Genomic DNA, 27,716 nt, shown 5'->3' on the forward strand with positions numbered 1-27,716 from the left:
ATCTTCTAGTGGGCGGTAGAATCAAAGTGCTTTCAACTTTGCTTTATGCCTAAGTGTATTAGTGTTAGAACAAGATTGTATCGCCAAATCTTTGGATGACCTTGTACATTTATTTATTAAGTTATTGCTGGTGTGCAAATTCATGAACTACATGATTTTTTTTTTTTTTGCTAGTCTTAGAAAATTTATAACGGTAATTACATTGTGTTATAAAAATGTTTATATTAATATTTTTTGCAAATTTTGTTTGAATCTTATTTAAAATAACATTGTTGAAGATAATGATATTGTGTTTCCTTCAGTGTGTGTTATTATTTATTTAGTCTTTTTTTATTAACACTAGACTTTTTTACTTTTGAATGTTTACAGCTTGTGAAATGTGTATGAAAGTTCTTGACTTGGAGATGAAATAGATTGATTAATGTATCTAATAATCAGTTTAATTGAAGCTGGAACACTGTATTGATTTATTTTTTTTGATGCTTTGAACTAGAAAATATCCATTATTCAGCTATGCCGTTTTTACTATGTCACTTAATATTTATAGGAGTTACTGATAGTAGAAAAATTACAAAAAAAAAGTGAAATTGAGCACAGATTTGAAATATTGTATAATTTGTAATCAGGAAGTCTTATGTGATAATGAAAAGTGGAAATGTTTATTGTGATAAAAATAGAAAGTAATAGGATCAACTTACTAGTACAAGTAAAATATTTTGTGTGATAAATTTATGTCAGAGTTCTTGTACTTGTTTTTCAGAATTACAACTGGCAAAATCTATCACAATCGTTTTTATTAAATATCTTGAAATTAAAATGGGAATTTGGCCCTTGCATGATGTTAATGAAAATGTTTTTAAATGTATGAGATATCTGAACTATTAAATATTCTCTTTCATTTTTACATTATATAGGATATTAACAATAATTCTGTCCCTAAGCAGCCTGTGAAAAATATAGGAATTGGCCTGAATCACTTGCATATTATATTAATTCCTGAGGTGAAAAGATAGACTGATAAAGTGCCAGGACCACACAACAGTTCTGTAAGTCTTTCATTTCAGGTATGCCAGTTGTCAGTGATTAGGTGCTTGAAGTTTAAAAGAGTTGATAATGTTACTTGTATTTTTTAACCTTTTATTATTGCATGGTTTGTATTTGGCACTATTTGAAAAGGGTCAGCTCATAACTATATGTGCAAATTGAAGATAGTGACTGGTGGGAGATATAAGGCACACTCTTACCTCCATATAGATGTCATGTGCTTTTCTCTTTGGAGAGCTTTATAAACTGTAACTCTGAGGTAAACAAAAGCAAACCATGCTTTGAAGCAGGTGGGAGCATGACCAAGTTTGTGCTGTTGTTTCACTAGTTTTTAGCTGTTGTTATGGTGCATAAAAATATGGTGGAAATAGTTAGGTTTTATTAATACTGTGAATAAGCTATAGGTGATTGAAGTATTTGAAGTTATGATTGATTGATCCAAATAAATGTTTGTGACATATTTGACCCACTGGCAACTGTTGGCAGGAATGCATATAAAAATGTTTTATCTCAAAACCTGTAGCAAAAAAATCATTATTTAAGATGTGTTAGATGAGAGTGATGAAAGTATTTAAAGTGAAGATGTAGATTACTTTTTTCAACCAAGTGTGTCACATGCAGGTCTCTGACTCTGATTATACAGATTCAAGTAAAAACATGAATACTCTACCTGCTTTTGTTACATCAGTTACAAGTTTGCCATTTTATAATATAAATGATACAAGAATTTATATAGCATGTAAATATCCTCATTTAGTAAGTTAGTTACACTGTAGTTAGGCTTATATGAGTGGTTCTCAGCACAACAACATATGTTAAATGTAGATTAACAAGTATCTTTCAAAAGTCAATACACTTTGAAACAGTATTATCTTCCAAAGCCTCATAAGTAGGATAAATTCAATCATGCCTGATATTTATGGTCTGAGTCATGTTTTAAACATTGTCTGGAAGATTGATCAGTTAATTTCAAGAAAAGAATTGCACCTGCTTTTGTGACATTTTGTTTTCATCTCTCAAACATCTCATTATACTAACTCAGAGAGGAGTGAATGATTTAGACATTGAAAGTCTTAACAAATATTACTATTTCATTTCCTATTGGTAATTGTATCAACAAGATACGTAGCATCTTGAAGTGCCACATTAAAACATTCATTCACTTTCAAGGCAGAAACTTCAGAGTCTGTGATAAAACATCCCAACAAGGACAATATAAGTCTAAATAGAAAATACTGAGAGAAAAAAATTCAGAAAGGAAAAGAAAAGGTCCAGTTGTACCAATTGTGATGTGAGAAAAGATAATTTTACACAAAAGTCTACGTGTAACTGGTATTTGCTAGTTGTAAACTACAAGGCTATAATAAGAAATCTGCTAGGATATACATGAGTACAATGTTCTTAAGTAAAAGTTCAAACTGTTTTTATAACCTTCATACCAAATAGTTCATTCACATTTTCTATGTTTTGAAAACAGCTGATGTAAACAATATTACAGTGAATATGTTTTAAATAGTTTTTAAGCATATATAATGTTAGTATTAGGTATCTGGTATTCACTCATTATTTTGTGATAAGTTCTGACCAGTGTGTCGTATTTGACATACTGTAAGGGATGGGATCGTTACGAAATGAATTTCGTATTTGCGATTTATTTTGTATTGCAAACACTAAATAAATACTTTCTGAATGACTTGAGTTTTTCAATTATTTGACTGATTTTGGCCCAAAAGAGGTTAAAGAGAGTAATAAGAATTTAACTGGAAGTTGTATACCAAGTAATCGTACTTCTGTAGTTGTAAAAATTCTAAAATATATGATGAAAAGTTCTGCAAAATCATCAAGTGAAGTATGATATTATAAATGAAAATCAACGTGATTCACTAAATGGAAATCATATATAACTAATCTGTTAATTTTCTTTAAGGATATTAATTGTTATTTGGGTGATTTAAAGAGTATTATCTTGATGTACACAGATTTTAGATAAAGTTTTATAATATGGTGTTGCACGAAAGATTAGTTAAGATAATCACATTAGAGAGGATTTGGGAAGAACTAATAAACTAGATTGTTGGATTATAGGAAACAAAAAATTTGTTCTTAATGGAGTACAGCTAAATTGGAACCTTGTTAGTAATGCTATGTCTCAGAGACCCGTTCTTGTGATTCTGAATTTTCTTATTTGTATAAATATTATCTATAGTACTTTATTAAAGTTTGTTGATGACCTTAAAATTTCTGATATTTGTTGGTTATTAAGAATGCTTGGGTACTATGAAATAACTAGGATCAAATGGTTAATTGTACCAATATTTGGCAAACTACCTTAAATTATAGTCAGAGCAAGATAATGCACTTGTGTTATCATGATTTGGATCATTCATTTAATATAGATGGGAACCCATGCAATAGCATTAGTAAAGTAAAATATCTTGGTATAGTGATGGATAAGTAATTTAAATGATTGAAGCATTGTTTTATTGCTTGTAGTAAAGTGGATAGAATTTTAGAATGTACTGATAAACATGCTGACTAAAAGTCAAAAGAGGTAATTGTCTTTTTGTATGAGAACTGCCTTTTATTCCAACAGCCTGAAGGGTTAGTTTTAGTACATATATGGCATAAGGACATGTATGCTCAAGCTTTTCCTGCTTTGGTGAGATCCACAGGCTACACAAGTGTGTTTGCTTTACAAGTGTTGCTAACTACAAAAGTAATATAGACTGTCAGCACATATACATAGCACCTTTGTTACAAACCACTAGTTAAGCCTTATTTGGAATACTGTGTACAGTTTTGGCTTCCTTATCTAAGAAAATGTACTGACTTGTTGAAAAGGGTTCAGGAGAGAGCTACTAGGATGATTCTATGGATTGAAAATTTATTTATAGTGATAGGTTTAAGATGTATTTTCCCTTGAAAGAAAGAAGGGTAAGAGGTGATCTTATTGAATCTCAGAAAATATTTCCTATCTTAAAGATGCGTATACAAGGACAGCCTTGAAGGACAAAGGCTAATGGTGTTGAAATGAAAATTTGAATTTTGCATCAATATGTTTATTTTTTTAAAGTATAAGCTTGCAGAACTATTTGCCTGTTATTATGTGATTTACACCTGTTAGCAATATAAATTCTTTGAACAGTTCCAAATGACTTCCATTGTATTTGTCATGTTAAATTAGTAGCCAACCTGAATTATTTAAATTATAATAAAAACAGGTTTGTCACATAAAATAAAAAGAAAATCATTTCTATTTTATTTACTTGAAATTGGTAATTTTATGTTGGCAAGATTTTATTCATCACTTACTAAGAATATCATTTACAATGTATAGATGGTTGTGTACTTCATTATTTAAGTAACTTAATAATTCTAAGAAAGTAGAAAAGACTGACGTTGAGAAAGTTATTTTTTTGACATAGGATTGTGTTGGTTTAGCAAGTAATCTATGATTTTGTATATCAGTTAAGAATGATAAGTGTGTGCTTAATGTGATAATCTAGCTGAAGAATTCTGTACTTTCAAACTTAGTTGATGAAGCTTCTGTTCTAAAACAGGTTATAGTCTGACCGTGAAGTTCTAATTCATCCTTAGTTATAATAGTTTAAAATTGTACACATTTGTGAAACTTATAAAAACATGTAAGGGTGTGGCTTGTTTATTATAAGAACTTTCATGTTTTATTAATAAAGAAAAGAATTTAGGCATGTTTCTAAATTTGATTTTGAAGGAGGCATGTTCTTAATATAATATAAAGAGAATAATGTATAAATAAAAATACTTGTAAATTGTGATTAACTAATCTGTAGCTAATTTAGCCCTAGTCAAACAGTTATTTGTTACAATATTTGTTTATTTCTGTATATTGGAAATATAAAAATATACTGGAATGGATTCAAAGAAGATTGAAGAGGGGTTGAAACATGAAGTACAGATATTAAAACAACAGGTTAGTTTATTTTAATTTAAACAAAATTTCAAAATTACAACATTTTGTATTGCCAAAAGAACGTTACTGTTTCCTACAAGCCTTTATATATATATATCTCCGCCTTACCTCATTTTTATGCTCTGAGATCATATTCCTCCCAACTTGTCCTAAAAATGAATCAAACTTGTATTTTTCACTGATTACACTATGTAACAAAATTTTTACTTGTTCCTGAGCAGAAAGTGTTATTTCCCAATTGCTTATGCCTAAAGTAAATGGAAAAGACCTTTGTTTCTCTTCAAACTTTGCTTTTGTGACTCGGGTAATGAAATTTTCAAATTAGCCCATTTTCCAGAACATTCCAGGTAGATTCAATGCCAAGTAGCTGATAAAGAATTTTCAAGAACTTTCTAGAATGTTGTAGAACTTACAAGAATTTTCAAGAGCCTTTAAGAATTTTCTAGAACTTTCCAGAGTGATATATATATATATATATACAGGGGCTTACCACTCACCACTTCAGTTTAGTTCTAGCTGCCTAAGAGAACACATAGATCTATCTGATTTTATTAGAGATGGCATCAAGAAGTTGTAAACATTCTCCAGATGCATTCTGCTACGTATGTGGCCAATTTATCAAGACAAGTGAAAAAGTACTCTGTGACAGCATCTGCTAAAATGTGTGAAGCCTACAAGGAAGCACTGGCCACAATGGACTGAGTTCTCTGTGGGGAGGCATAATGTCTAGTGTGAGCCACTAGTGGAAGGTGTTGTTCCCACAATTGCACATAAAACTGGGTCTTATCAAACAATTTGTCACAGCTCTTGATAAGGAGTCGGCAGCTTTCAAGTACCTTCGAGACTTCTTCCCCAAGCTGTTTGAGGCAACGGCCAAAGCTGAAGTCTTTGTTGAACCACAAATAAAGAAAATCCTGGAGTGCACAGAATTCCCAAAGAAGCTCAGTAGGAAGTTAAAAAAAGCTTGGGGCAGCTTTGTTGCAGTGGTTCAGGGCTTGGGAAATCACAAGGCCAAAAATGATGTGGAACTGGTTTGAGGCTCTGGTGAAGAACTATGGGAAAATGGGCTGCAGGATGCCCCTGAAAGTCCATTATCCTGACCCTCAGTACTGACTAAATTATAACTGCACTTTTGCCATATCTTACTATATGGTGAATGTTGTCTAACCATCCTAAATATATTTCCTAATTTCTGTAAAAGTATATTTGCATACTCTGTTTCACTAAGTTAGTCAGTTTACATATCTTATTCTTTATCAACATCAGATTTTTTCATAATTTTTGTCAGATATGGCTAACATGAACCAGTGAAAGAGAATATTAAAACTGCAACAGATCCATCCATTTTGTTCTGGTGACTTGGGTCCTCAACATGTACAATTACAGTTTTCCTTTATTTGCAAGTTTAGCACTACATGAGAAATAAGGCTTGATATTAAGGTAGAAAACCACTGCTAACACTCACATGGCTTTCTGCTACCATTTCTATCTACCTACAAGTATGTGCTGTTGTAACCCTCATCATTTTCATATCAAGGGGTAGGGGTGTCCAACATGACCCTGTAGTGCACATACTACCAACTTGAATGTTGTTTTGGGAGAGTCAGTATGAAAGATGGTTAATAACCCATAATTATGTGCAAATAATAGTTGATGTGGTTTTTTCTTTTTTTATATAGTCAAGAGCAGTGTTACAATCTGATGTATTCATCAAAACTCCAAGCCTAAAATACTTTGCCAGCATATAAGCTTAGTAAAGACATTGTATCCCTCATTACCTTTACAATAAATGTTTGATAAATCAGTACACTTTTCAGGCAAGACCTGAGTACTCTAACTTAAAACAGACATATTTCTTAACACTTGTGTTTTGCATAACGTACCCATGCATACATGTTTCATATTGTTATTTAACTACCTGGCCAAGAAACACTTCATTTTGCTACACACGAGTAATGGGAGCTTGCTAGTGGTGAATAACACGCTATCTCAATCCAAACAATTTTATATGCTCATCTCATTTTAGATAGATATGGCATTTTTATTGTCTAATTGTAGTTCAGAGCAGTGAGAGTGTTTCTTGCCAGGTATATTTCTGTTATATGCAGAAGTTATATTTTGTAATAATAATATAGCATATCACTAGTGAAAATGTTTTGTTGACTACCATCATTGAGATCTCCTATATGTGTTTGATTACTTTGTTTCACTTCAGAAATGCTACTTAATTTTCCGTGGAACTGTGAACTATTACTTTGAAACACTGCTGAAAAGATTTTTGTGCTTATGCCAAACCATGAATGAAATTTCCATCCCTATATGTAATGCATACTACACCAGTGTATAATGAAATAAGTATTATATTATAATCTTTCACAAGTAGAAAAATGACACATCCTCTATGCAGTAATCACATTGAGCACATTATTTATAACTACAGGTTTGCTCTTTCTTCAACATTGTTTGTTTTTAGGTATGTGTCTTTGTTTTTAGAATCACAATACTTTTTTTTTTAATAAATTGAGTCTTGTTTTAAAATGTTTAGATCTCCCCTTCTTCTGTTTCCACTCACCCTCAGTGTACTCATCTTCTTTCTCAACTTTTGCTTTTTGTTCATGCTTCACTCTCTATTGGACGGTCTATATTGTGATCTTGATAGCTGTATGAGAGACAACCACACCTTCCTAATCTCCACCTTGGCTTTAATATCTTCTTTTGCAGTGTTGCCATAACTTGGGTGTTTTATTTCTGAAATTTGTTTAATAAGAATGCTTTATTTTCTAGAGTTTACATCTCTCAGTCTTACATCTTGCCTTCACAACAAGATGATTGAGGATGTTTCTTATTCATTGGTAACTTGAACAGTCATCTTTTCATACATTGGTTTTTCCATTTTTCTTGGTCCAGAGAGTCAACAGCTTCTTTTTCTTCTCCTTTCATAACTTTTCAATGTCCCTCTCTCTTGGAGGGTTGGTCATCATGAAGATGACATTTCTGAAACCAACTCTTGGCTTGGGTCTGTCAGAAGTTTGGTTCTCCCATTTTATGTACCTGCTTGCCTCCCTTTGCAGAATATCTTTAGGTCACACAGGTATCTTCTCACAACTTTTCCCAGTATTCCCATAATCAACACCTTTTTGCTTCTTTTGTTGTTGTTTTACCCTACCCCCTAAAACCAATGCATGTGGATGAAGTTATGATTTGCCCTCTGGGCTATAAATGCCTTAGAACAGGTCTTCAAATTCCCCTTCTTGTCATTCCCAAGAATTTTGGAAATTGATTACCTGTTATAAATATATTGTACTTGAATCAATTTCTTGTCATTTCTTGGTTCAGATGGAAAGTTTTCTCAGTTAAAGTGGGTAGTGTTTTGTGAATGACCAAAATCAGTGTTTTTTTCTAGCTCATTAACAGTGGTTGGATTTTTTAAATTTGAGGCCTCTCCTTTTGAAATTGCTATTACTTTGAACATTTTTATCAGATTATAAGGGTATTTGCACAGTGAGCCTCCATTTCCACTAATATATGGACAACTGTCTCCTTCTTGTTCCATCCATCATAAGTTGTAATATCACTTTTCCTCAGGGGTAGTCTCATTGGGGATGACTGGTCAAGCTCTCCTAGTCCATCTTGGGCCCCACACTGTATATGGTTCATTTTCGAATCTTTTTTTTTCAATTTGTTTGTTGGGTGGGTCTAGCCGCCTTCTATACATATTCAAGATACAGTTATCAAAGCTATTATGTCTCTTTCTTATCTGTACAATTCTGGCTTCTGCCAACTTTCTTGTTTCTTTTGTATGTATGCATATGCATCATATTCATTGGGCTCTGACTGATCAATGAAATATATCCAGAGATCCACTGTTTTTCTTTTCCTCTTAGGTTTCTCTCTCCATCTTCATGTCTCACTCACATAGTGGCTGAATTTGTCTCGCACATTCCTGGACATTTTTCTTCCTCTCATCTTGCACAGATATGCATCTATTCAATGACATTCCTCCATCAACTGACAGAGAGGCACTCACTCTTGAAACCTCTGCTTTATAGCTCTGGACTTACTCTTTTGGGCCCACAGGCTCCAAATTTAGTTGTTGTTTTTACACATTCCAAGAACTTTGAACTTGGTGGAAGATTGGCTGTCTCACTTAGACTAGATCCTCACCTAACAACATTTTTCTACTTGTTTGGTCACCATTTCTGGTCTCTGCATCTCTGGCTATAAATGCTCTGAGCTAGTATTAATCCAGTCTCTTTTTCTCTGCCTGTCCTTCTTCCTTCTTTCCAGAGTGCTGTCTGCTATTTATGACACTCTTTGCTAGACCCATTCATTATTTATTTTTGTCATACTCTGTTGTGGTTTCTTTTCCTGCATCATGCATCTTTTGGAATTTGGGAAACTTTTTTCATCTTGGAGGTCCCTTTCACATAAGCCACTGACATCCATCTTTTACCACAATGTGCCATACCTTCACCTTTGATATGTTGCAAGAAAAACAGGATGCATGTCAGTATTGATTTCTTCCTTAATCTACTTGTTCTGGTAAGTATTTAACACGAGTATTTTTTCCAATTGTATCGCCTGCCTTACTGTTCTTACCATACTACACAAATGTGCTCTACCAACTCCAAAAGGTATACTGGCAGGTTGAGACAAACCAGATGCAACTCAGTGTTGATTTCTTCCTTAATCTACTTATTCTGGTAAGTATTTCACACAAGTATGTTTTACATTTGTATGACTTATTGTTCTAGCCACATTACTCAAATGTGCTCTACCAACTCCATAAGATATACAGGCAAGTTGAATACTTTCTCTTCTTTTCTGTCTGACACTCCAGCACAATGTGGTAGATTCTTTTGACAGTAATTTTTTTGTTCTAAACTTCTACTGAATGGAGAGTGTTCCATGAATAAAACAGGTGAGATCTCCCACTGAATGATGCCTTTTAAGCCTCCACCCTCCCCACAGATTGACGAGTTTTCTGTTTGATGCTACATACTAGAAAGGAGCTCACTGTTTTCGTTTCTTTATCTATACCAGTCTAATTGCCAGTACTATCCATGTTAGATTTTATCTCTCAGTTGTTTAGAGAGAGTAACATCATTTCTTAAGTTAACATTTTGCTCATGGTATCTGAGAATATGTTTTAGATAGATACCTCCTCACAAAATCACCCATTATTCTTTTCCACTTCCATTTTGTTTCTTGTATCTCATAAAGAATGTGTTTATGTCAATACACAGTTTACTGAAGGGAAATACTGCACACTGAGGATCTGTTTCTTTCTTATTGGTGGAGGACTGTAGTTTAATGCTAATTGCATCATAATCTGGCACAGTACATGTTAATTTCATACAAGGCTTCTGCACATACACAATTTTTTTTTTTATTAGCACTGTGGAGAAGTATGAAGCTGAAATACGAGGTCTGTTCAAAAAATATGCGGACTGTTTGAATTGTGCGGCTCCAGTTGGTTCCAGTGGAATCCGCTTGGTGTCGCTAGGTTTGCACAGATCAGCTGATTACGACGCCATTTCCCGATTGCAGATATCTTCATTTGTGTATTAGCTACGTGGTTTTAAGTGAAGTGCGATTTTTTCGTTTGGCGGATTTCAGAATGAATGACCTGAAGGAGCAACGACTTGCTGTGAAATCTTGTGTTAAACTTGGAAAATCTGCGACTGAAACTTTTGCTATGCTTAACATGGCTTACGGTGATGTTGCTATGAAGCGTATGGCATGTTTCAAGTGGCATGAACGTTTTAAGGATGATCGACAGTCCATTGAAGATGATGAGCGTTTTGGACGTCCTTCTGACGACCAACTGACGACAAAATCCACACGCGCGGGCAAATCGACGTCTGACTGTTAGGGAGCTTGCTGAAGAGTTTGGGATATCAGTTGGATCTTGTTACGAGATTTTGACCAAAAAATTGAAGATGCACCACATTGCTGCGAAATTTGTGCCTCAGAACTCGTGCGTTTTTGGCCAAACACTCGATCACTGTTCTTCCCCACCCCCCCTACTCACCTGACCTTGCTCCTTGCGATGTTTTCTTGTTCCCCAAACTCAAAAGACCCTTGAAAGGAAGAAGATTTGAGACGATTCTCGAGATTAAGGCAAATGCGACGAAGGAGCTGGAGGACATTACAAAAGAAGCGTACCAGGACTGTTTCAACAAGTGGAAACACCTTTGGGATAAGTGTGTGCATTGGGGAGGAGAGTACCTTGAAGGGTTCCCAGACCTGTAACTTCTAAATAAAATACATTTTGTTTTATGACATCAGTCCGCGTATTTTTTGAACAGCCCTCATACATTTTCAGGTAAAGGAAATATTAATTCTTATAGCTGATTATAATGATAACTGCTGGAACCAATGTTTTTTTAGTTATGGGTTAACATTTGATTGCATTAAAGAACAGTATTTAACAATGATGCTAACTTAAATATGCTGCAACTGTTAATTATTAATTTTTTGTGAAGTCAGTGAATTATTGAGAGAGCATTTGTTAGTAAATAAAACTGTTGTGTAAATTACAATGAAACAGTTTAGTTCATTGTTATAAATAAGCAGTATAATAAAGTACAAGAGTTTCAAGAAAATTACATACATATGAGAGACATTAGCAACTAAATTAAATTGTTATATTATTGCTTCCTGTGAAGTTGGCTTATCAGTGAGCATTAGTTTTGAGTAGAAGAAATAAAACGTTTTTGTTTCACTTAAGTGGGCTGGGCTCTTTGTAACTTTTTTCAATAGAATATTATCCTTGTTCTCACAAAAGGTATTTGTTGAAGTATTCTCCGTAAATGCAAATTTTTATTTGCCACTAACATTGATATTCCCATTTACCCTTATGTATGTTTGTATGAGATCTTCATACTAACATGCAAATTATTTGTTTCTTCTCTTTTGGTAAAACATTTATAAGAGATGAGGAGTATACCTGGCTCAGATGTGACACAGTCTCCCATTGGTGTATTGTTTTTAGTTCATTCTCTCAACCTATGGCTTTCTTTTGGGCACAACCTGAAGGGAGTTCATCTTCTTACTGGCGTTCTACCTATTGAATGTGATATTACAGCTTTTTGTGAGAGGAGAAAATATATTGTATCAGAAATTAACATTTTCCTAAACAAAATATGTATTTCTGACAGATACCTCCTTTCACATTTTCCACTCATCCTTCTCATTCCCAGTGTGGTTTAGTTTGATCAGACTATTCTTGAAGTGGTTAACAGCTTCAAGATTAGAGAGAGCACTAGTTATGATAGAGTAGTATTGCACTTCTTTTGGTAAAGGGATGCTACATAATCATTTGTTTGATAGGATGAAGATATCTCACATTAACATGTGTGAGGATAAGTGGGAGCATCATAATTAGTGGTGAGTGAAAACTTGCATTGATAGGAAGCAGTATAAGTTGAGAAAATCTTTTTGTGAGAGGAAGCAAGTATCTTTGGATATACATTTTCAGCTTAAAAAACTGTTGACTCTACCAGATAATCCAAAAGATTCCATACCCAACAGTATGTAGTGTTTTTATACAAGAAACTTAATACTATGAAAACCATAACATTTAATAGATTGTTTGATTTATCATATTCTCTTACCATCTTTTTGAAACACACTTTCCACCTACTTCACCTTAACTTTATCCATCTAAGCATTTTCTACAGTCTTTTATACTCCACTTAAATGCCCTTATCAGTTTTTGGTCTTATGACACTCTCCACTTATGTCAATGTGCCCTCTATCTTGAGACTGTATATAAACACCTCACTGAGAAACTAGAAGCACCTTTTGATCATGGTTTACTCTGATGAAATGCTGTGCTTCTTTACTTTCTGAGTTGTGATTATCATTTTCTAACAAAAAAAAATGAATATCCTGTTTTTAGACACAAATTCTCGTGTCACTGTTTTCAACATGGAAGCTTATACGACCTCCCCTATTCTTTCTCTGTTATCTAGCAGCTCTCTATCTTGGAAGTGGGTGGAAGCTACTCTCAGTTGCAGCTTTTTGTGATTTTGATCTGTTGTGAGATGGAGATCTTTATTTGGTCTGGGCTCGGTTCTCCAGGGGTTTTTGAGGCTGATTTTTCTTGATGATCAATGACATTGTGGGGGAATTTGGACTCTGTTTTTCTGGATCCTTTCTTTACTTTTCTCATACGGCCACTTTGGATCAACTGCTTTCTGCTCCTTTCCTCTAATTAGTCACTTGGGTTTGTGACAATATGGGGTTTTCTACAGTTGTCTTTGAGTCTATTTCTTTTTTGATGGCTGAAAGGTTGGGGAACTACTTAGTTTTCCTTCTACACCTGATGTTGCCATTTTAAGCTAGAAGATTTATTTACTTTTTTTTTATTACATGACAGAATAGATGTAGTTTGTACCTTCATTTATATGTTTTCATGCTTTGGCTTACCACTACCAGGTGGATGTATATTTTGATTCCACAGACAAGAACTGATTTTGGATATATGGGGCTTCAGGCTGGATCATTTGATCACTTAGAACAAATCACAATTTATTTGACCCTTACTCCAGAGCCATTAAAATCCTGGATTAATGTTGCCCTTTTGCAATCATCATTATCGTCATTGGCCTCTTGACTTTCTTCAGCCTCTGTAGGTAGTTACAGCTCTACACCTATTCCAGTGTCTTGATACTCAACATCAGGCCTATGATCCAGTGGTACCCAAAATAGATTCCTTCCATATCAAAAGTATCTTCTGCTCAATCAGAACATTGTCAGTGGTAGCAGCAACTATGTTAAACTAGGAGGGGGATATAGGGACTTGGTTACTACATTTTATGGCCAATTTATTCCCTTTACCACAAATTTGGTATATATAATTTACCACATTATCCACATTTGCCTCATATAAGGCAGTTTTATTGACTACATTCTCTGTGTAGTCAGACAATGGACATTTATCAAAGGAAATTGCACGCGTATCGAAATGGTGTCTAACAAGGAAACTCAACCCACTTCATCCAGATGTGTAAACTATAGTTCATTATGTGACCTGGCTTTTGGACAAGGGGCTAGCATTGTTCACAGTTGCCTCATATAAGGCAGCTTTATTGACTACATTAAAATACTTGAAAAGACAGAAATTCTTTGAGTCCCCAGTACTCTTTGGCTTCTCTACTTTGTTTTGTGTCATTGTCCCAAAAGACCAGTACAGTTACCTAACTAGTATATTAAGATGGCATTTCTGAACACTCATTTGAGACCTTAGCATCATGTATTATATATCTTTTCCTGAAGGTCTATTTACAATACTGCTGACCTACAGAGGTCACCAGTCAGAGTAGTTTCAGCTGATTTTGCACAGAACCTTTTAATATTCCACCTGTATCCTCAGATTGGTTCTTCCCTAAAACACTGCTGCCCAGAGAAGGCAATAAATCCTTTTCACCAATTCATTTGATTATTATTTCTCACTTTTATGACTGATCAGATTTTACTCATTTGTTTTGTTTAGTGAGAGTCTTGAAGGTTTTGTTGCTTGTGCTAATGCCTTTAGAGATGGTAGATAATGATTTTTTATTCATTGGAATAATTCAGTTTTTCAGGTTTTACAACCAGTTATATTTACAAGGTGGGTACAAAATTGATCTAGATAACTTTTTCTGGGCTTTCTTTGAAGGTGAGGAGACTTCTGTGAGTCATGTATAATCAGATTTATCACATTTCTATGTCCCTAGTGGCTTGATTAAATTGTCCATTGTAGAATTTTGTATGGACTTGTATGTGGATCTACCCTTTGAGGGTTTTTGACTAACCTCCTTTAGCTATTTTAATCACTTCTGCTAGATTATACATAGGGGTGAGTATTTTCTTTGCTAAGCTTCTCTTTTCTTTACCTTTCAGGACCCTTTACCTCATTTTCACAGGATCCAACTCTGTGGCAAGTGTACATTTATTGGACCAATTCCACACTAACAACCACTATTTTGATACACTTTATCTCAGATCTCTGGAAACAATGTGTTCCATAAGACCACCTAGAGGTTGAGTTGGATCATCTTTTATGGACTGTCATGAGTAAAGCAAAAGGGAATCCTACCTCCCCTGAGCATCTGAGCTAATATTATAAGTAGGATCCCACAAATGCTGGTGCCTCTCTTACAAACATTTGGGAAAAAACACCCAGAGACCAGGATAGAATGGCTCCCTTCTCCAAGAGTAGAGGAAATTCACTCTAACACTTCTTGATCAATACTGGGCCAGTACATTGTTCATGGAAGAATGTCTGTTGTGTCCTTATAATTCTGAATGCAGTGTGATCCTATCCTGGATCTTTAGCTGAGCATAAGTTGTTTTACTTCTTCTCCATAATTCTGAAGACAAGTGGAATTCATCTAGTTGGGGAGTAAGGATGAGAGTTCATAATTCCAGACCAAATAAGATTCTTTTTTTTTTCAGGTTAAGTAAGGCATACAAGATCCAATCATTACATTGTTGCCTTTCAGATTTCTTCAGGTTGAAGAGAAGTTCATTCACTCTGGTGTTGATTGCTCTCTTGTTGTGATTCTGGTGGTTTGGAATGCAGAACTATGGTTACAGATTGGGAATCATTTATACGTGTGTATTTGTGTGTGTGTATGTATTGCAGTCCAGTTTCCTTAGCCACCAATGTGGAATATAGGGACCATGATCCTATAATTCAAACTCCAAGTAATGAAACTTTTGCTGTCTGATTTGGATCTGGCCAATAGTGATGAAAACTCATAAAATTTCATCCATAGTACATTAATTAAGTTCCAGGTGAAGAATATACCTGTTCTGGTTGTAGTGTTGCTCTCCCACCAGGATGCCAATATTTACTGACATACTTGTTATCTAGGCTTTCTGTGGTTTCTGTATGGATAATGCCTTTATTGGCTTCTCCATCTTATCAGTGTAGGATCCTAGCTGTAGTGATAGAGGGATAAGTACTTTTTGGAAGTTAAAAAGTTCTTAAATTGAAAATGTATTTCCAATAATATTTACCTCCTGTCAAACTCTCCTACCCTTCCTCTCACTAAGAGCTAATATTAGAGACTGAAGATTGAGTCTGTCTTGAAAAATTGATAACATTATCTAAATAAAATACTTTGAGGGTGCCTTGATATACATGGAGAGTGTGACTAGACAAATATCACCAAGGGCAGTTATGTGGGGGTATAAAAGACTGGAGCAAGTGAGAAAAAATCAGACCAATGCTCAAATGGGCAAAGGAAGAAATCTTGGTAGTGAAATAATTAGTGTGAGAGGAGGTAAGTATTATTCGAAATACATTTTCAATTTTAGAAAATTTTAATTTATATTTAGACCATATGTATGTATTACATATGCATACATTTTTTAAGTTGCTAAATATTTTTCAAATTCATATATAATTTGAGAAATTAGTAAAATAGGAACATATGAAATTGTAAAACCACCTTTTCACATAAATAAAGGATAGATTACCATTACTGAGGGTTTTATAATGTATGTTTAAAAAAAAGCATATCATAACAAATGATCTAGAAAAAAGTAGCACCATTTTAATTACTCTTTTATTGTTTTAATTTTAATAGTTTAAATAATGTTTGCCAGTGATGGGAACTATAGAAAAATGTTTTTATCTAATCTTGCTCATTAGACTGTTGCAGTGATTTAGTAGTTGCATCTCTTCTGCACAAATAAAAGTTTCTCAGTCAGAGACACCAAAAGTGTATTTAGATGGATGTGTGCCCTGTCCAATGAGATGCTCTACATTGCCAGTTTTTTGTATACCTTTAATAGCAGTCCTAAATTTTAAATTTGATATAAGTTGTAAAAATAAATATAAAAATGCAGTGATAATTAATTAATGATGTGAGACTCTGGCACTTATTTGTTAGATGAATATTTAACTTGGGAGTTTGTTAGTAACTGATAGTCTCAAAGGCTGTTTCTTACTCAGTTGGTATAGTTGCTTTAAATAATTTGAAAGCAACTAAACAGTTCTGTAAATTATGATTAAAAGGTAAATTGCAACTTGTTTATTGTTTATTTCACCCTTTATCATTGACGTTCATTAGATTTAAACTGGTTGCTAAATTAGTTGTAAAATAATATATTTTCGTATGTTCTTAGAGTTCTTTCATTTTTTCAGAATGAGAAATTAATCGAACTTCTTACAAAATGCAAAGTAGTCCTTCAACTTCTGAAAAGTCGTACACATGCTTTGGTGAAAGAAAATAAGTCATTATTAAAGTTGTTGGAGCTTAAAACAAAGGAACTGAAAGATTATCAGGTTTGCTATTTGATCATAAATACATTTTAATAATGCATATCTTTAGCAATGAATCTGACCAAATTTACTTCAAAGGTTAATTTTATTCACTTTGGTATAGAATATGTTATAACATATAAGGAAATAACATTTTTGCTGAAATATTGCTTGTACAGGATACAGATTCAAAGCCTGACATTAAAGCTTATTCCAAAGAACGATTCAGAAAGTGTAACATACATGAATATTACATACCAGAATAACATGTAAATGTTAAAGCTGTTTTGTTAGCAATCTACAAAAAATATTAACAATAAAGTGAGAAAATTATTTTGAAGAATACACAAGTAATAAGAATTCAAAAATAGATAATGAAATTATATCAAATTGATAAGTTACACAAGGAGGTATTTTGATGTATAATGAATATTAAATTTAATGAAACAAATTGTAAATTTACATTAAAAATTCTAAATTCCAATAAATCTTTCACAAGATCAGCTATTCTCATTCAGTGCTGCCCTTTATATACAAACTATTTATTTTATTTATGCATGCCAGAAACCTTACACTTCCCCTCATTGGGATATATCATTTCTAATGTGTCTTTCAAGTGTTATCTATTAACCAATAGCAACATAGCATGCATGTGACTCTTTACTGAACCTTCACTTTTTATTTGGCATCATTTGACATGCTTCTTTATTTATTGTTGCATGTTTGCATTTGTTTTCCTCATGAAGTGGTTAATTATAAACTTCATATTTATCAGTTACTTTATGTCACATAACATCTGAACTTGAATTTTGTGAAACTTTTCTGTTCAATGATTTCTGAAGTTAACCTTTACATCTTCAAGGGTTACAACAGTGACAAACATTTTTCTGGCATCTCAGGTGGGGGCAATCTGATGATGGATTTATGTGCTGTCATGTGTCAGAATGTTGAATATTACAGTGTCCATCCTTTCTCCCTGGACTTTGCCATGGCTCCTACTAAAACTGCTTAGCATTTTTTGACTGACAAAGACTTTGTTCTTCTTTTTACACCTGTTCTGAACCTGGTGATTATTCTAGCCTTAATTTGATCTTCTTGGATATTTTTGTATCATATTTGTGTGGTTTTATTCCTGTCAACAACTTGTTTATTGCCTTATTCTCCATTCTTACATGTATTATTTTCCCACCATTTGCTTTCCTCCTTCACCTGATATTCAGGCTATTGCTATTTCATTAACCTCATATTTTACATATATATTTCAGAAAGTTTCATTATCCAGTTTCCTTCCTTTTCCTGTTGCTCATAACCCATTTCCTTTCCTGCTCTTTGAAATTCAAAGACATGCCTAACATATCAGAGGCACTTTGGGATTTGCTTTACATCAAGCAACTAAATCTATTCACTATCCCTCTGGGGAATTTTCTTTCTCTTTTGTTGTCTTCAAGACAACTGGGGATTGATAGCTCATCATCAATTTCTCACCTCAGCTGATTCATCACACTCCCCAAGTTTACTAAGATGCCTTTTTTTGCACAGAAATGGCATTTACACCTGGGTGGAAGGTGTCAATAATTTATTTCTCAATTATTTATTTCCTCACCCCATCCCGTTATCACTTCTGTTTCAAACTTCTCTTTGGTTTGTCCATCTTGGAGTAGTTTACTGGTTTTTGACTCTCCTTTCAGACTTGCTTTGGCCTCATAGGTGTTTTGCTCTTGATTTTTAAGATCTGGGATTGTGAATCCATAATTATGTGGGTGTATGGCTTTTTTTTAGCTCATTCCTGGCAGGAATCAACCACTTATACCCACTATCTCTTTTCTGTAGCAACTCTAGTGGACTGGTTGATTAACTTAGAGGGGATCTTCCTTTGAATTACTTAATCCCTGTGTCTTTGGGGATCTTTGTTGGTACTGACATCAGGCACACTATCTTATTTTTTATGTGTGTGCTTCATGGACCTTTTACTTTATCATGCCCTCTTGGCTCATTCAGTTACTGCTTACAAGGTCCTATCGTTTCTGACCATTTTAGTCCTTTTTGGTCATGCTTATATGAGATCCTTATAATGAACATTTACTTTATGATGGAACATTATATGGGATAATCTTTTGGCACCATTTATCTTCCTCCTTCCCTGAGAGACAATCTGCTGTAGTGGCTGGACTAAACTCATACATCAGCAGATGTGCAACCTTCTCTCCCATGCTTGATTAAATATTTTCTCACAGATGCTTTCATTCAGGGTTGCAGGGTTTGGGTGAATCAACACTACTGTTTATCATCCTTCTTGCAATTCATTGGGCATTATTTTACTTCCTTTATCTTACCATTAATTGTCTTGTGGTAGTTCATTCACATAGCTCTATGGTAGTGACTATTATTAACCATGAAAGGGGCACCTGGCACAGAAATGTCTGTTTTTGGACTTTGATCTTCTATACTGGTCTCACACTCATTACATTTGTCTTTTTGCATGTCATGTACTAGATGCTTTCAATCCATGCACAGATTGTCTTTCATGTCCAAATGAATCTTTCCCATGGAATGATCATTCAATCCACTTGTTTTCAGGGAAGTTTTCCTTTAGTAGAGATCTAACCAAATTGCTATAAAAACTCCAAAAAGTTATAAACCATATTAAGGTACATTTGTATGTTTTCCAGTACTTGTGTTATAGGCCTATATGTTAGGATGAATAAACTGTGTAAAACAAAGAAATCAAAATCTTGTAATTAAACTAGACATTATTAAGGCAATAATGAATTATTAAGAAGTTCTGATTAAAGGAAGTTATCTATATGCTTACAGAAAGTAACATATTTACTAAACTAAATCTACATCACAAATTGACATGGAAGATTTTGTCATAAATCTGTATACCAGAAAACAAATTATAAGAATTGAAATGGCACTTTCACTGACTATTTTTAGGTGTTATCCCATTAACATTTGTGAAGTTATGTAAATCACTGAAAGATATGACAAGGTAAATTAAAAATTAGTCACTGGTATGAGCAACATAAAGTAGAATTTGAAATGTTTAGTAATGTTTTGTATGAACATGTTGCAAGGTGATGTTCAAACTGTTGTTGCATACAAAATAGTTCTAGGCATTAATAACTTTCCAACCATTTTTAAATCCTGAACTATATGCAAATTTTCCCTAGATAACTTGGACTTCAAGTGTATTGTTAAATTATTGGTGTGAAATTGTTAGGTTTAAGGATAATTTGTAAATCGACTTTTGAATGAGCCACAATAAAGATCAGTTAGTTGAATAAATGTGATAAAAGATTACGATATTACGGGATAATGTTTCTGTCACCTAAACAAATAAATATTTTGACAACAATACGAAAAAAAATTATATTTAAAATTAAGCTTTCACATTACTTAGAATGAAAATGCATAAAAGATGGGATTTTACCACCTTCATATATTTAATATAAAACTGTTTTCATTGGAACTAGCTTTCAACCAGAAATAGATTTTCCCGTCAATAAATATATTGACAGAGAAAACCATTTCTGGTGGCAAATAATAAAAGAATCTCTTCATATAAGAACAGTGCATTGTGTTCCTGGAAAAATGGCTAAAATACCCAATATGAAATGTTATCTTTCATTTATTTTAGTTGTGTAGTACTTATTTGAGTAGAGCTTCAAAAGATGAAAATAAGAAAAGAGAAAATAAAAATAAAAAACTTTTTAACATTTAATAGGAAAACTGTGAACACTATGAAATTAGCTTAAATACTAGCTGGTCAAAAGATTAAGACCATACCAAAGAGAAGTCCTAAACAGGGTAGGAAATGCCCAACAACTGGGATAGAAGAAAGAGGAGCAAAAAAGTATTTTTATTACATATGTTAATATATATCTTTTCTATCATTTAAAAAAATCATTAAAAGAATTCAGAGAAAATTATAAATTCTATAATAGTTAAAATTGTGCTTCTCTGTATTTTGCATCATTTTCATTTATTTTATGTTGAGTGTTGTTTTAAAGTTTTACCATGAATTATTTTCATATTCTTTATTGTATTATCACCCTTGATATACACAAACACAACATATTTATCAACACTAAACTAAAAGCGAATAGTAAAGAGAGGCTGAATCATTCTCTTAATGGTAAATTATGAATTCTTGACATACATTATGGATCTAAGCAAGATGGAAATTTATATATCTATGTAACTGAGATTTAACCTGTATTTTTTATTTTGTTAAGCCTTATTTTTTATGTATCATAAATCAGTAATTTACAGGATATAATGTACTTCATCAATCTAGTTTGACTAGTACATTTCAATTTTGTTTTTTGTTTTATTGTTTAAAACATATTGTTCATTTAATATAAAATATTTACAATCAGCCAAGTAAAAATAAATGCAATTGGAAATACACAAATTAGTTCACTTATTTCTATTTAACATAAAATTTTAGTTTTACAAAATTTTAATAATGTTAATAGACAATGACTTTTTATGTTTCTAAATTAAAACTAAACTCTTCTAGTTTAATTATACTTTGTGATGCATAATTTGATAAAATACAATGTAATATTTTTGTTTCCTTCAAAAGAAAATAACTTGACTTCACTAAAAAAAAACAACTTTCAATCTAGATGAAGAATGAAAGTACATATTTTAAAGACCAAGAAGTGCAAACTGATCTTTTTAAGACGACTTAGAATAAAGAATCATTAAGGTATGTTAAAAAGTATCAAATAAATAGAGAAAATGTATTAATTTACATTTTTTTAGTTTCACAAGTGTTTATATTCAGCTGTGACATTTTATTTTGTTTCTTACACACTTCATCCTTTCGTTTAGAAATTAATTTAGTAGGAAAGTGCTCAAGGGAATAAAGCAAATATTAAAATGTTATAAAAAATCAGTTGTTTTAAGATACACTTAATTAATTTACATTAGATTATATACAAAATTATCTAAGTAAAACATTAAGAAAATATTTAGTATTTTTATTTTGATTATTTTTTATTTTATAGCATTTTTATTATCTTTTAAATAATTTATTTTTCTGTTTTGACAGCCAATTCATGAGAAAAAGTTGATTGAGTGATTGAATGTGTGGAATTAAAGCTACACAATGGGCTATCTGTGCTCTGCCCACCACTGGTATCAAAGCCCTGTTTCTAGCAGCAGGAATCTGCAGATATATCACTGTGCCACTGGGGGCCATAAGAAAAGACATCATTTATTTGTATTAATTTGAAAATACGATTAATTATGTATTTACACATTTTTTTCATTTTCAAAAATAATAATATTTTAATATATGTTTTCTCAGTGTAAGTCATATTTTTTTTAAATTTGGAAAAACCATTTGTACCATTCCCAAATTATAGCACTTTTACATTGCTTATGAAAACATAAAAAATCAAAAATATTGTTGTGATTTTTGGTCTTTTTGTCAATGTATTATTGTGTTGCAGTCAAAAGTGTATTAAGAGCTTAAGAAATAGATTCAAGTTGTGCACAAAAGCATATGAGCAATATGGAAACCTAGGGAGATGTAGATAAATGTAGATAACTGACATTTCAAATTTTGAAGAAGCAATTCATCTTGCACTTTGATTGGTTAGGTGTCAAAATGTGATGTTCAGTATGGTTTGTAAATTGTTGGTCTATATAAAATGAAAATCAAAGCCTGGTAATAAAAGAACACAAAGTCATGTTTAGCATTTAGTGAAATGGAATAAAATGGCAGAAGTCTTAATATTAAAAAAACTAGCTTGGATATTTTAGAATCGTATACAAATGTCTGAACACCACTAAAAGTAATGTAACATCAAATTGAACAACATATGAAGATAAAAAAGAAGGTGCTTATATTATACTATGCCATTCCTTTTATTAACATTATTATTAGGAGCCAGAATAAATTTGACATCAGAGTTTTGGAACATAAGAAAAGATATATGAAAACACTAACAGTAGAATATTTATTCATATGAGAGATTCTAGCTATAAAAGTGATTAGAAATTGACAATTATTTTATACATAATTGCTAACTACTTAATAAGAACAATAGTTAAAAGTTGCTTAATCAAAATCCTGATTAATTTCAACACCTACCAAGGTCACCTTGAGCTAAATGATTTTTTGACTTTCTGAGCCCTTAAGGAAATATGAAGTTTTGAAGCTATGTGAGAATTGTTAACCACAATGTAAAGCTGAAGAAGACTTATGAATATATTAAAACTAGGTTTGTAATATCAGGATATGTGTAAAATTGGGTCATTTGCTGTAGGTTTTTCTTAAGTCATAGCATTTTTTTTGTCATGGTGTGGTTGTTAAGTTTCACAAACTTTAATCTCAATAGATGCTCACATATTAGAAGCAGACCACCTCATGAATACAAACTTCCATTCACTTCTAAGATAATTATTTATATGATCCATATTTTTGCTAATTAGATGTAGAAGTAAGCATTTTTGAATAATTTTAAATACATAATTGTATAGCAATGAGGATTTTATGAAGAGTGCATGGTTAGCGAGAGATGTGGGACCAGTAATATAGCAACAAACATGGAAGTTTACACTGATAGCATGTTATTGCCAAGTGAAAGTTTTGGTAGTAATAACATTGCCTATTTATAATTACAAGCATTAGATATTTTTGTATGTCCAAGGTAAACAAGAATGCTCTAGTATATAATTTCATACAGCTGTTGGCAAACTTTGCATTCTAGAGACAGTAATTCGATTGAGAGCACATCCACCAGGCACTTATGGTAATTTTTCAGCAGGCCAGAAAATTTGATCAAATGCTTCGTTGCTTCATAGTGTGTGTGTGTGTAAGATAATCTTCCTGTTGTAAAGGTTAGATGTGTATTTAATTAATTAATTTATTGTACAAGTGTCTCTATTCTGAAACTCCAGTTATTATGAATGTCTTTCATAAACATATAATGTGTATTTCTTTGACTACAATAGTATGAATATTCATGATATGAACTCAAACTGTGTATAATGTCTTATTATGTTCCAGATATAATATATTTCTATTTAATCCCTTCTGGTTGTGGATATTACTCTTAAACAAAACTACCTTAGCAGGATTCCCCTGTTTGAAGGGTGCTATATCCATGACTAAAATACATATTAAACATTTTCTTAATGTATTACTCATATTCTGTACTGATCCAGATTAAACATAAATACTGTAAACCAAATGTCAATGTTTCCAAAAAAAAACAAATGAAACACATAAAAAAAAGGTGGTAATGGTTTTTTGCTAGTTGGCTGCCAAGTTAATGTTTCAGCCAAAACATTTTATTAGTTCTTCCTATTGATATGAACTTTGTTTTAAAAGTTTTTTCTCATGTTATCAAAGTGGATGTCTGATGTAAAATACCAAGTATCAAAATGAAATGTTTAGGACAAGAGAACTCTGATAAATATTTTTCTGAATCACTATCAAAACTCAAAATTTAAATAACTAAAGAATTTTAAAAAATCAAATGTATTGGATGAAGTCATGTATTAAAATATCTTTGAATAGAGTATTTAAGTTGTAAGAATTTGTTAATTACCTCATAATCATTGTAAAGAAGTTTCAGGCAAATTAAAATACTATGAACATTAATAAGAAATGATTTAATGACAATCATTTAGGTTCAGTTCATACTAAAAGATGCAGTTAACTGTAGGAATCTTTATGAAATTTTAAGTAAATTCTTTAAATTAATTGACAAAATTTTGAATATAAATAAGAATTTTTACTTGCATATATATAAAAGAATGACTACATATGATACTGACTGACAGTTTAAAACAGCATAAACTTATACTAAACTGAAGAAAATTTTTTCCAGTGTTACAAAAGATTTTGTACTTGTTAAATAGCCTTACATTCAAGTAATGTATATGTTGTGGATTAATATTCATTAGGAAAATGTACAGAATTCACTGATGGAGGGGGAGAATAACAAACATCCCATACCAGTTTTAAAAGGGAAGCTTTTGTCAAACATCAAAAACCTATTAGGAATTCCAGAATGGTGCACAGCTGTATCCTCATAAACTGAAGAAAGGTTTTGAGCACGGAAACTACTTCCTCACTAGTGTATACAAATTAATTGTGAAACATGTTAAGTTAATAAGTGCCCATACATAAATCCTATGATCAACAGAAAAATTCTCTATTATATAGTTTCTTAGAGAAAAGTACAATCTTGTGAATTGTTAAAAAAATAGTTCAAGTAAACATATGACCAAAACTAGAATTAAAATACACAAGAGGATAATGTTTCATAAGTAAAAGAATTAGACTTAAGAAACGCTTTGAAAAACAGAACTGTGCTTTTTTGCATGATTCACATAGGACCTAATGAAGGCCTTAATATGGAAACCTAAATGCCATCATTGTTTCTTTTTAATAGGCAACTGCAGTCTTAATGTCCTCAAACTACTGTGATTTAGCTACTTCAACAACTTGTTGCCTAAAGCTTGAAGGTAATAAGACAAATTGAATCATTGTTTATTCTAACATAAAAGATGTTAAACAAAAGGTGAAAGAACATAAGCAGTAATTAATATCAAATGACGGTGAGCAGAGGGTGAATAATTTTTTTCAAAACCAAGTTGATATGAAAATTTATTAAAACATTAAAAGAGAAAACTGTGAAATGCCCATTCTTAATATTAAAAAATATTAATCTCCCAGCTCAAGTAAATGAGATAAATGATCAGTTTCAAAAGAACGTACAAATTTAAAAAAAACATTAAAAGTATACAATTAAGATTTCAATTGGTTAAAAATATATGGACTTTTAATCAAGAAGTTAGTAAATGACACTGTAATATAGTGTAAAAAAAATCAACCTCAGAAAACCTTCCCAACATTAGCCAACATATGATGTAATTCTAGATTTTTCAAGTTAGAAATTAAAAATTTAATGAAAAAAATTGGAAACTAAAGATGTTATGGGAAAAAATAATTAAAAAAGAAACTTAAAGATTTTCCTTGAAGCAATCAATATAGAATATTGTTGCAATACCCACAAAAGTATTATTAAATACGAAATCAATAAAATATTATATACACAAAAAATGGAAGAAAATAAGCTGCTAAGTTTGTTGGTGTTGAACTCATTTAAAATTTTGTTGTTAAACTACGTAACACACACACACACACACAACCTGTAAGGGTGATGAAAGAAATTGTGACACATAAATACACCTAGTTTCAATACAAGTGGATTAAAATATAAATATCCAAAGACTTTAGATAGGTTAATATGTATTACCAAGAGCTTTAAAAAATCGATTAAATATTAGTAACTATTTTGAAATTAGCATTTTAGTTTTAAAGGAAAGTAATAATATGTTTCATCCCTGGAGACTAGCATAAGATAAATTTTAGTCTGCAAAATTCGTATAAAACTGCAGTTTTCCTGGCATTGAAGAAGAGTTTTGTTTGTTTGTTGTGAATTTCGCGTAAAGCTACTCGAGAGTTATCTGTGCTAGCCGTCCGTAATTTAATAGTGTAAGACTAAAGGGAAGGCAGCTAATCATCACTACCCACCGCTAACCATCTCTTGTTAAGATATTTTTAAAACGTATTACAAGACTTTCATACTCGTTACCTAATTAATGAAATATCTACTTAAAATGTTTATATTTTTTCTGTGAATATTCTGTATCATGTCCCACATTTCTGTTGGTTGTACATAAATTTTAATAATTCTTTTCAGAAAACTATTTAAAATCTGGACCAGTGAACTGCTACAAGAAGACAATTTTGATTCTCTGACGTCAACGTAACTAGAAAAAACGTAACATTTGTTGGTTCCAAAGCAAACTACCGAGAATAAAATAAGAATAAATAAATATTATGAATTACTTATAACCTGTTGTCTTGATCTAACAAAAGCTTAAATAGTATTATAAAAATCCGTAATGAACACTTTAGTGTTCAGATTATGTTTAGTGCACGTGTTTAAGATGCTGTCGTTGCAAAAAATGCTAATTTTGTTATTCTTTAAAAAATAAATAACTTGTTTACGTATGGTATATTTTCGTCTAAACTAATTACTTGGGTTTTCTGCATGTAATTAGAGATGTCATGTAAACTGAATATTGGAAGGCCCTAAAGTTTTACTGATCTGCTGGATTTGAAAGTAGTTACTTACTACAATGACTATCAAATAAAACTTATTCTTGCTTGGTTTGCTTTCGTGTCGTGCCTTTCTGGAGTGAACTTGTATTTAATTCAAATTTGGCATGTTCATTCATGTTTTACTTGGTACTTTGTGCAGGGCTCGGCATGGCCAAGCATGTTAAGGCGTTCGACTCCTAATCCGAGGGTTACGGGTTCGAATCACGGTCGTACCAAACATGCTCGCCCTTTCAGCCGTGGGGGCATTATAATGTTACGGTAAATCGCACTATTCGTTGGTAAAAGAGTAGCCCACGAGT

The 27,716-nt window shown here is 32.3% G+C and overlaps 1 protein-coding gene across 22 annotated transcripts; it reads left to right on the plus strand.

Moving 5' to 3' along the window:
• Positions 1 to 27,716, plus strand: LOC143233939 (uncharacterized). 22 transcript variants are annotated; one of them, XR_013018423.1, is made up of 7 exons: positions 1 to 193; positions 915 to 1,063; positions 4,915 to 4,996; positions 17,142 to 17,282; positions 21,893 to 21,975; positions 25,679 to 25,751; positions 26,993 to 27,055. XR_013018423.1 is itself a non-coding variant. In XM_076470863.1 (6 exons), exons 3-6 carry the CDS (start codon positions 4,937 to 4,939, stop codon positions 27,049 to 27,051), a joined length of 333 nt encoding a protein of 110 aa, XP_076326978.1. In that variant the 5' UTR covers positions 1 to 193; positions 915 to 1,063; positions 4,915 to 4,936; the 3' UTR covers positions 27,052 to 27,716. The 22 variants fall into 22 exon arrangements, 5 of the variants coding, with proteins under 5 accessions (XP_076326978.1, XP_076326979.1, XP_076326980.1 ...); XR_013018424.1 differs by lacking the exons at positions 25,679 to 25,751; positions 26,993 to 27,055 and adding an exon at positions 22,321 to 23,511 and having other exon boundaries at positions 915 to 1,064; positions 4,949 to 4,996; XR_013018426.1 differs by lacking the exons at positions 25,679 to 25,751; positions 26,993 to 27,055 and adding an exon at positions 22,321 to 23,511 and having other exon boundaries at positions 915 to 1,064; positions 4,952 to 4,996.

This window comes from Tachypleus tridentatus, chromosome 12 (genome assembly GCF_004210375.1).
Source record: "Tachypleus tridentatus isolate NWPU-2018 chromosome 12, ASM421037v1, whole genome shotgun sequence".
NCBI classification, from domain to species: Eukaryota; Metazoa; Arthropoda; class Merostomata; order Xiphosura; family Limulidae; genus Tachypleus; species Tachypleus tridentatus.

Bases quoted from the DNA above. Each gene is read 5' to 3' on its own strand.
- LOC143233939 (XM_076470863.1), top strand. From the start codon at position 4,937: ATGGATTCAAAGAAGATTGAAGAGGGGTTGAAACATGAAGTACAGATA. The intron at 4,997-17,141 runs GTTAGTTTATTT...TCATTTTTTCAG, and splicing joins TACAGATATTAAAACAACAG to AATGAGAAATTAATCGAACT. The intron at 17,283-25,678 runs GTTTGCTATTTG...TCTTTTTAATAG, and splicing joins AGGAACTGAAAGATTATCAG to GCAACTGCAGTCTTAATGTC.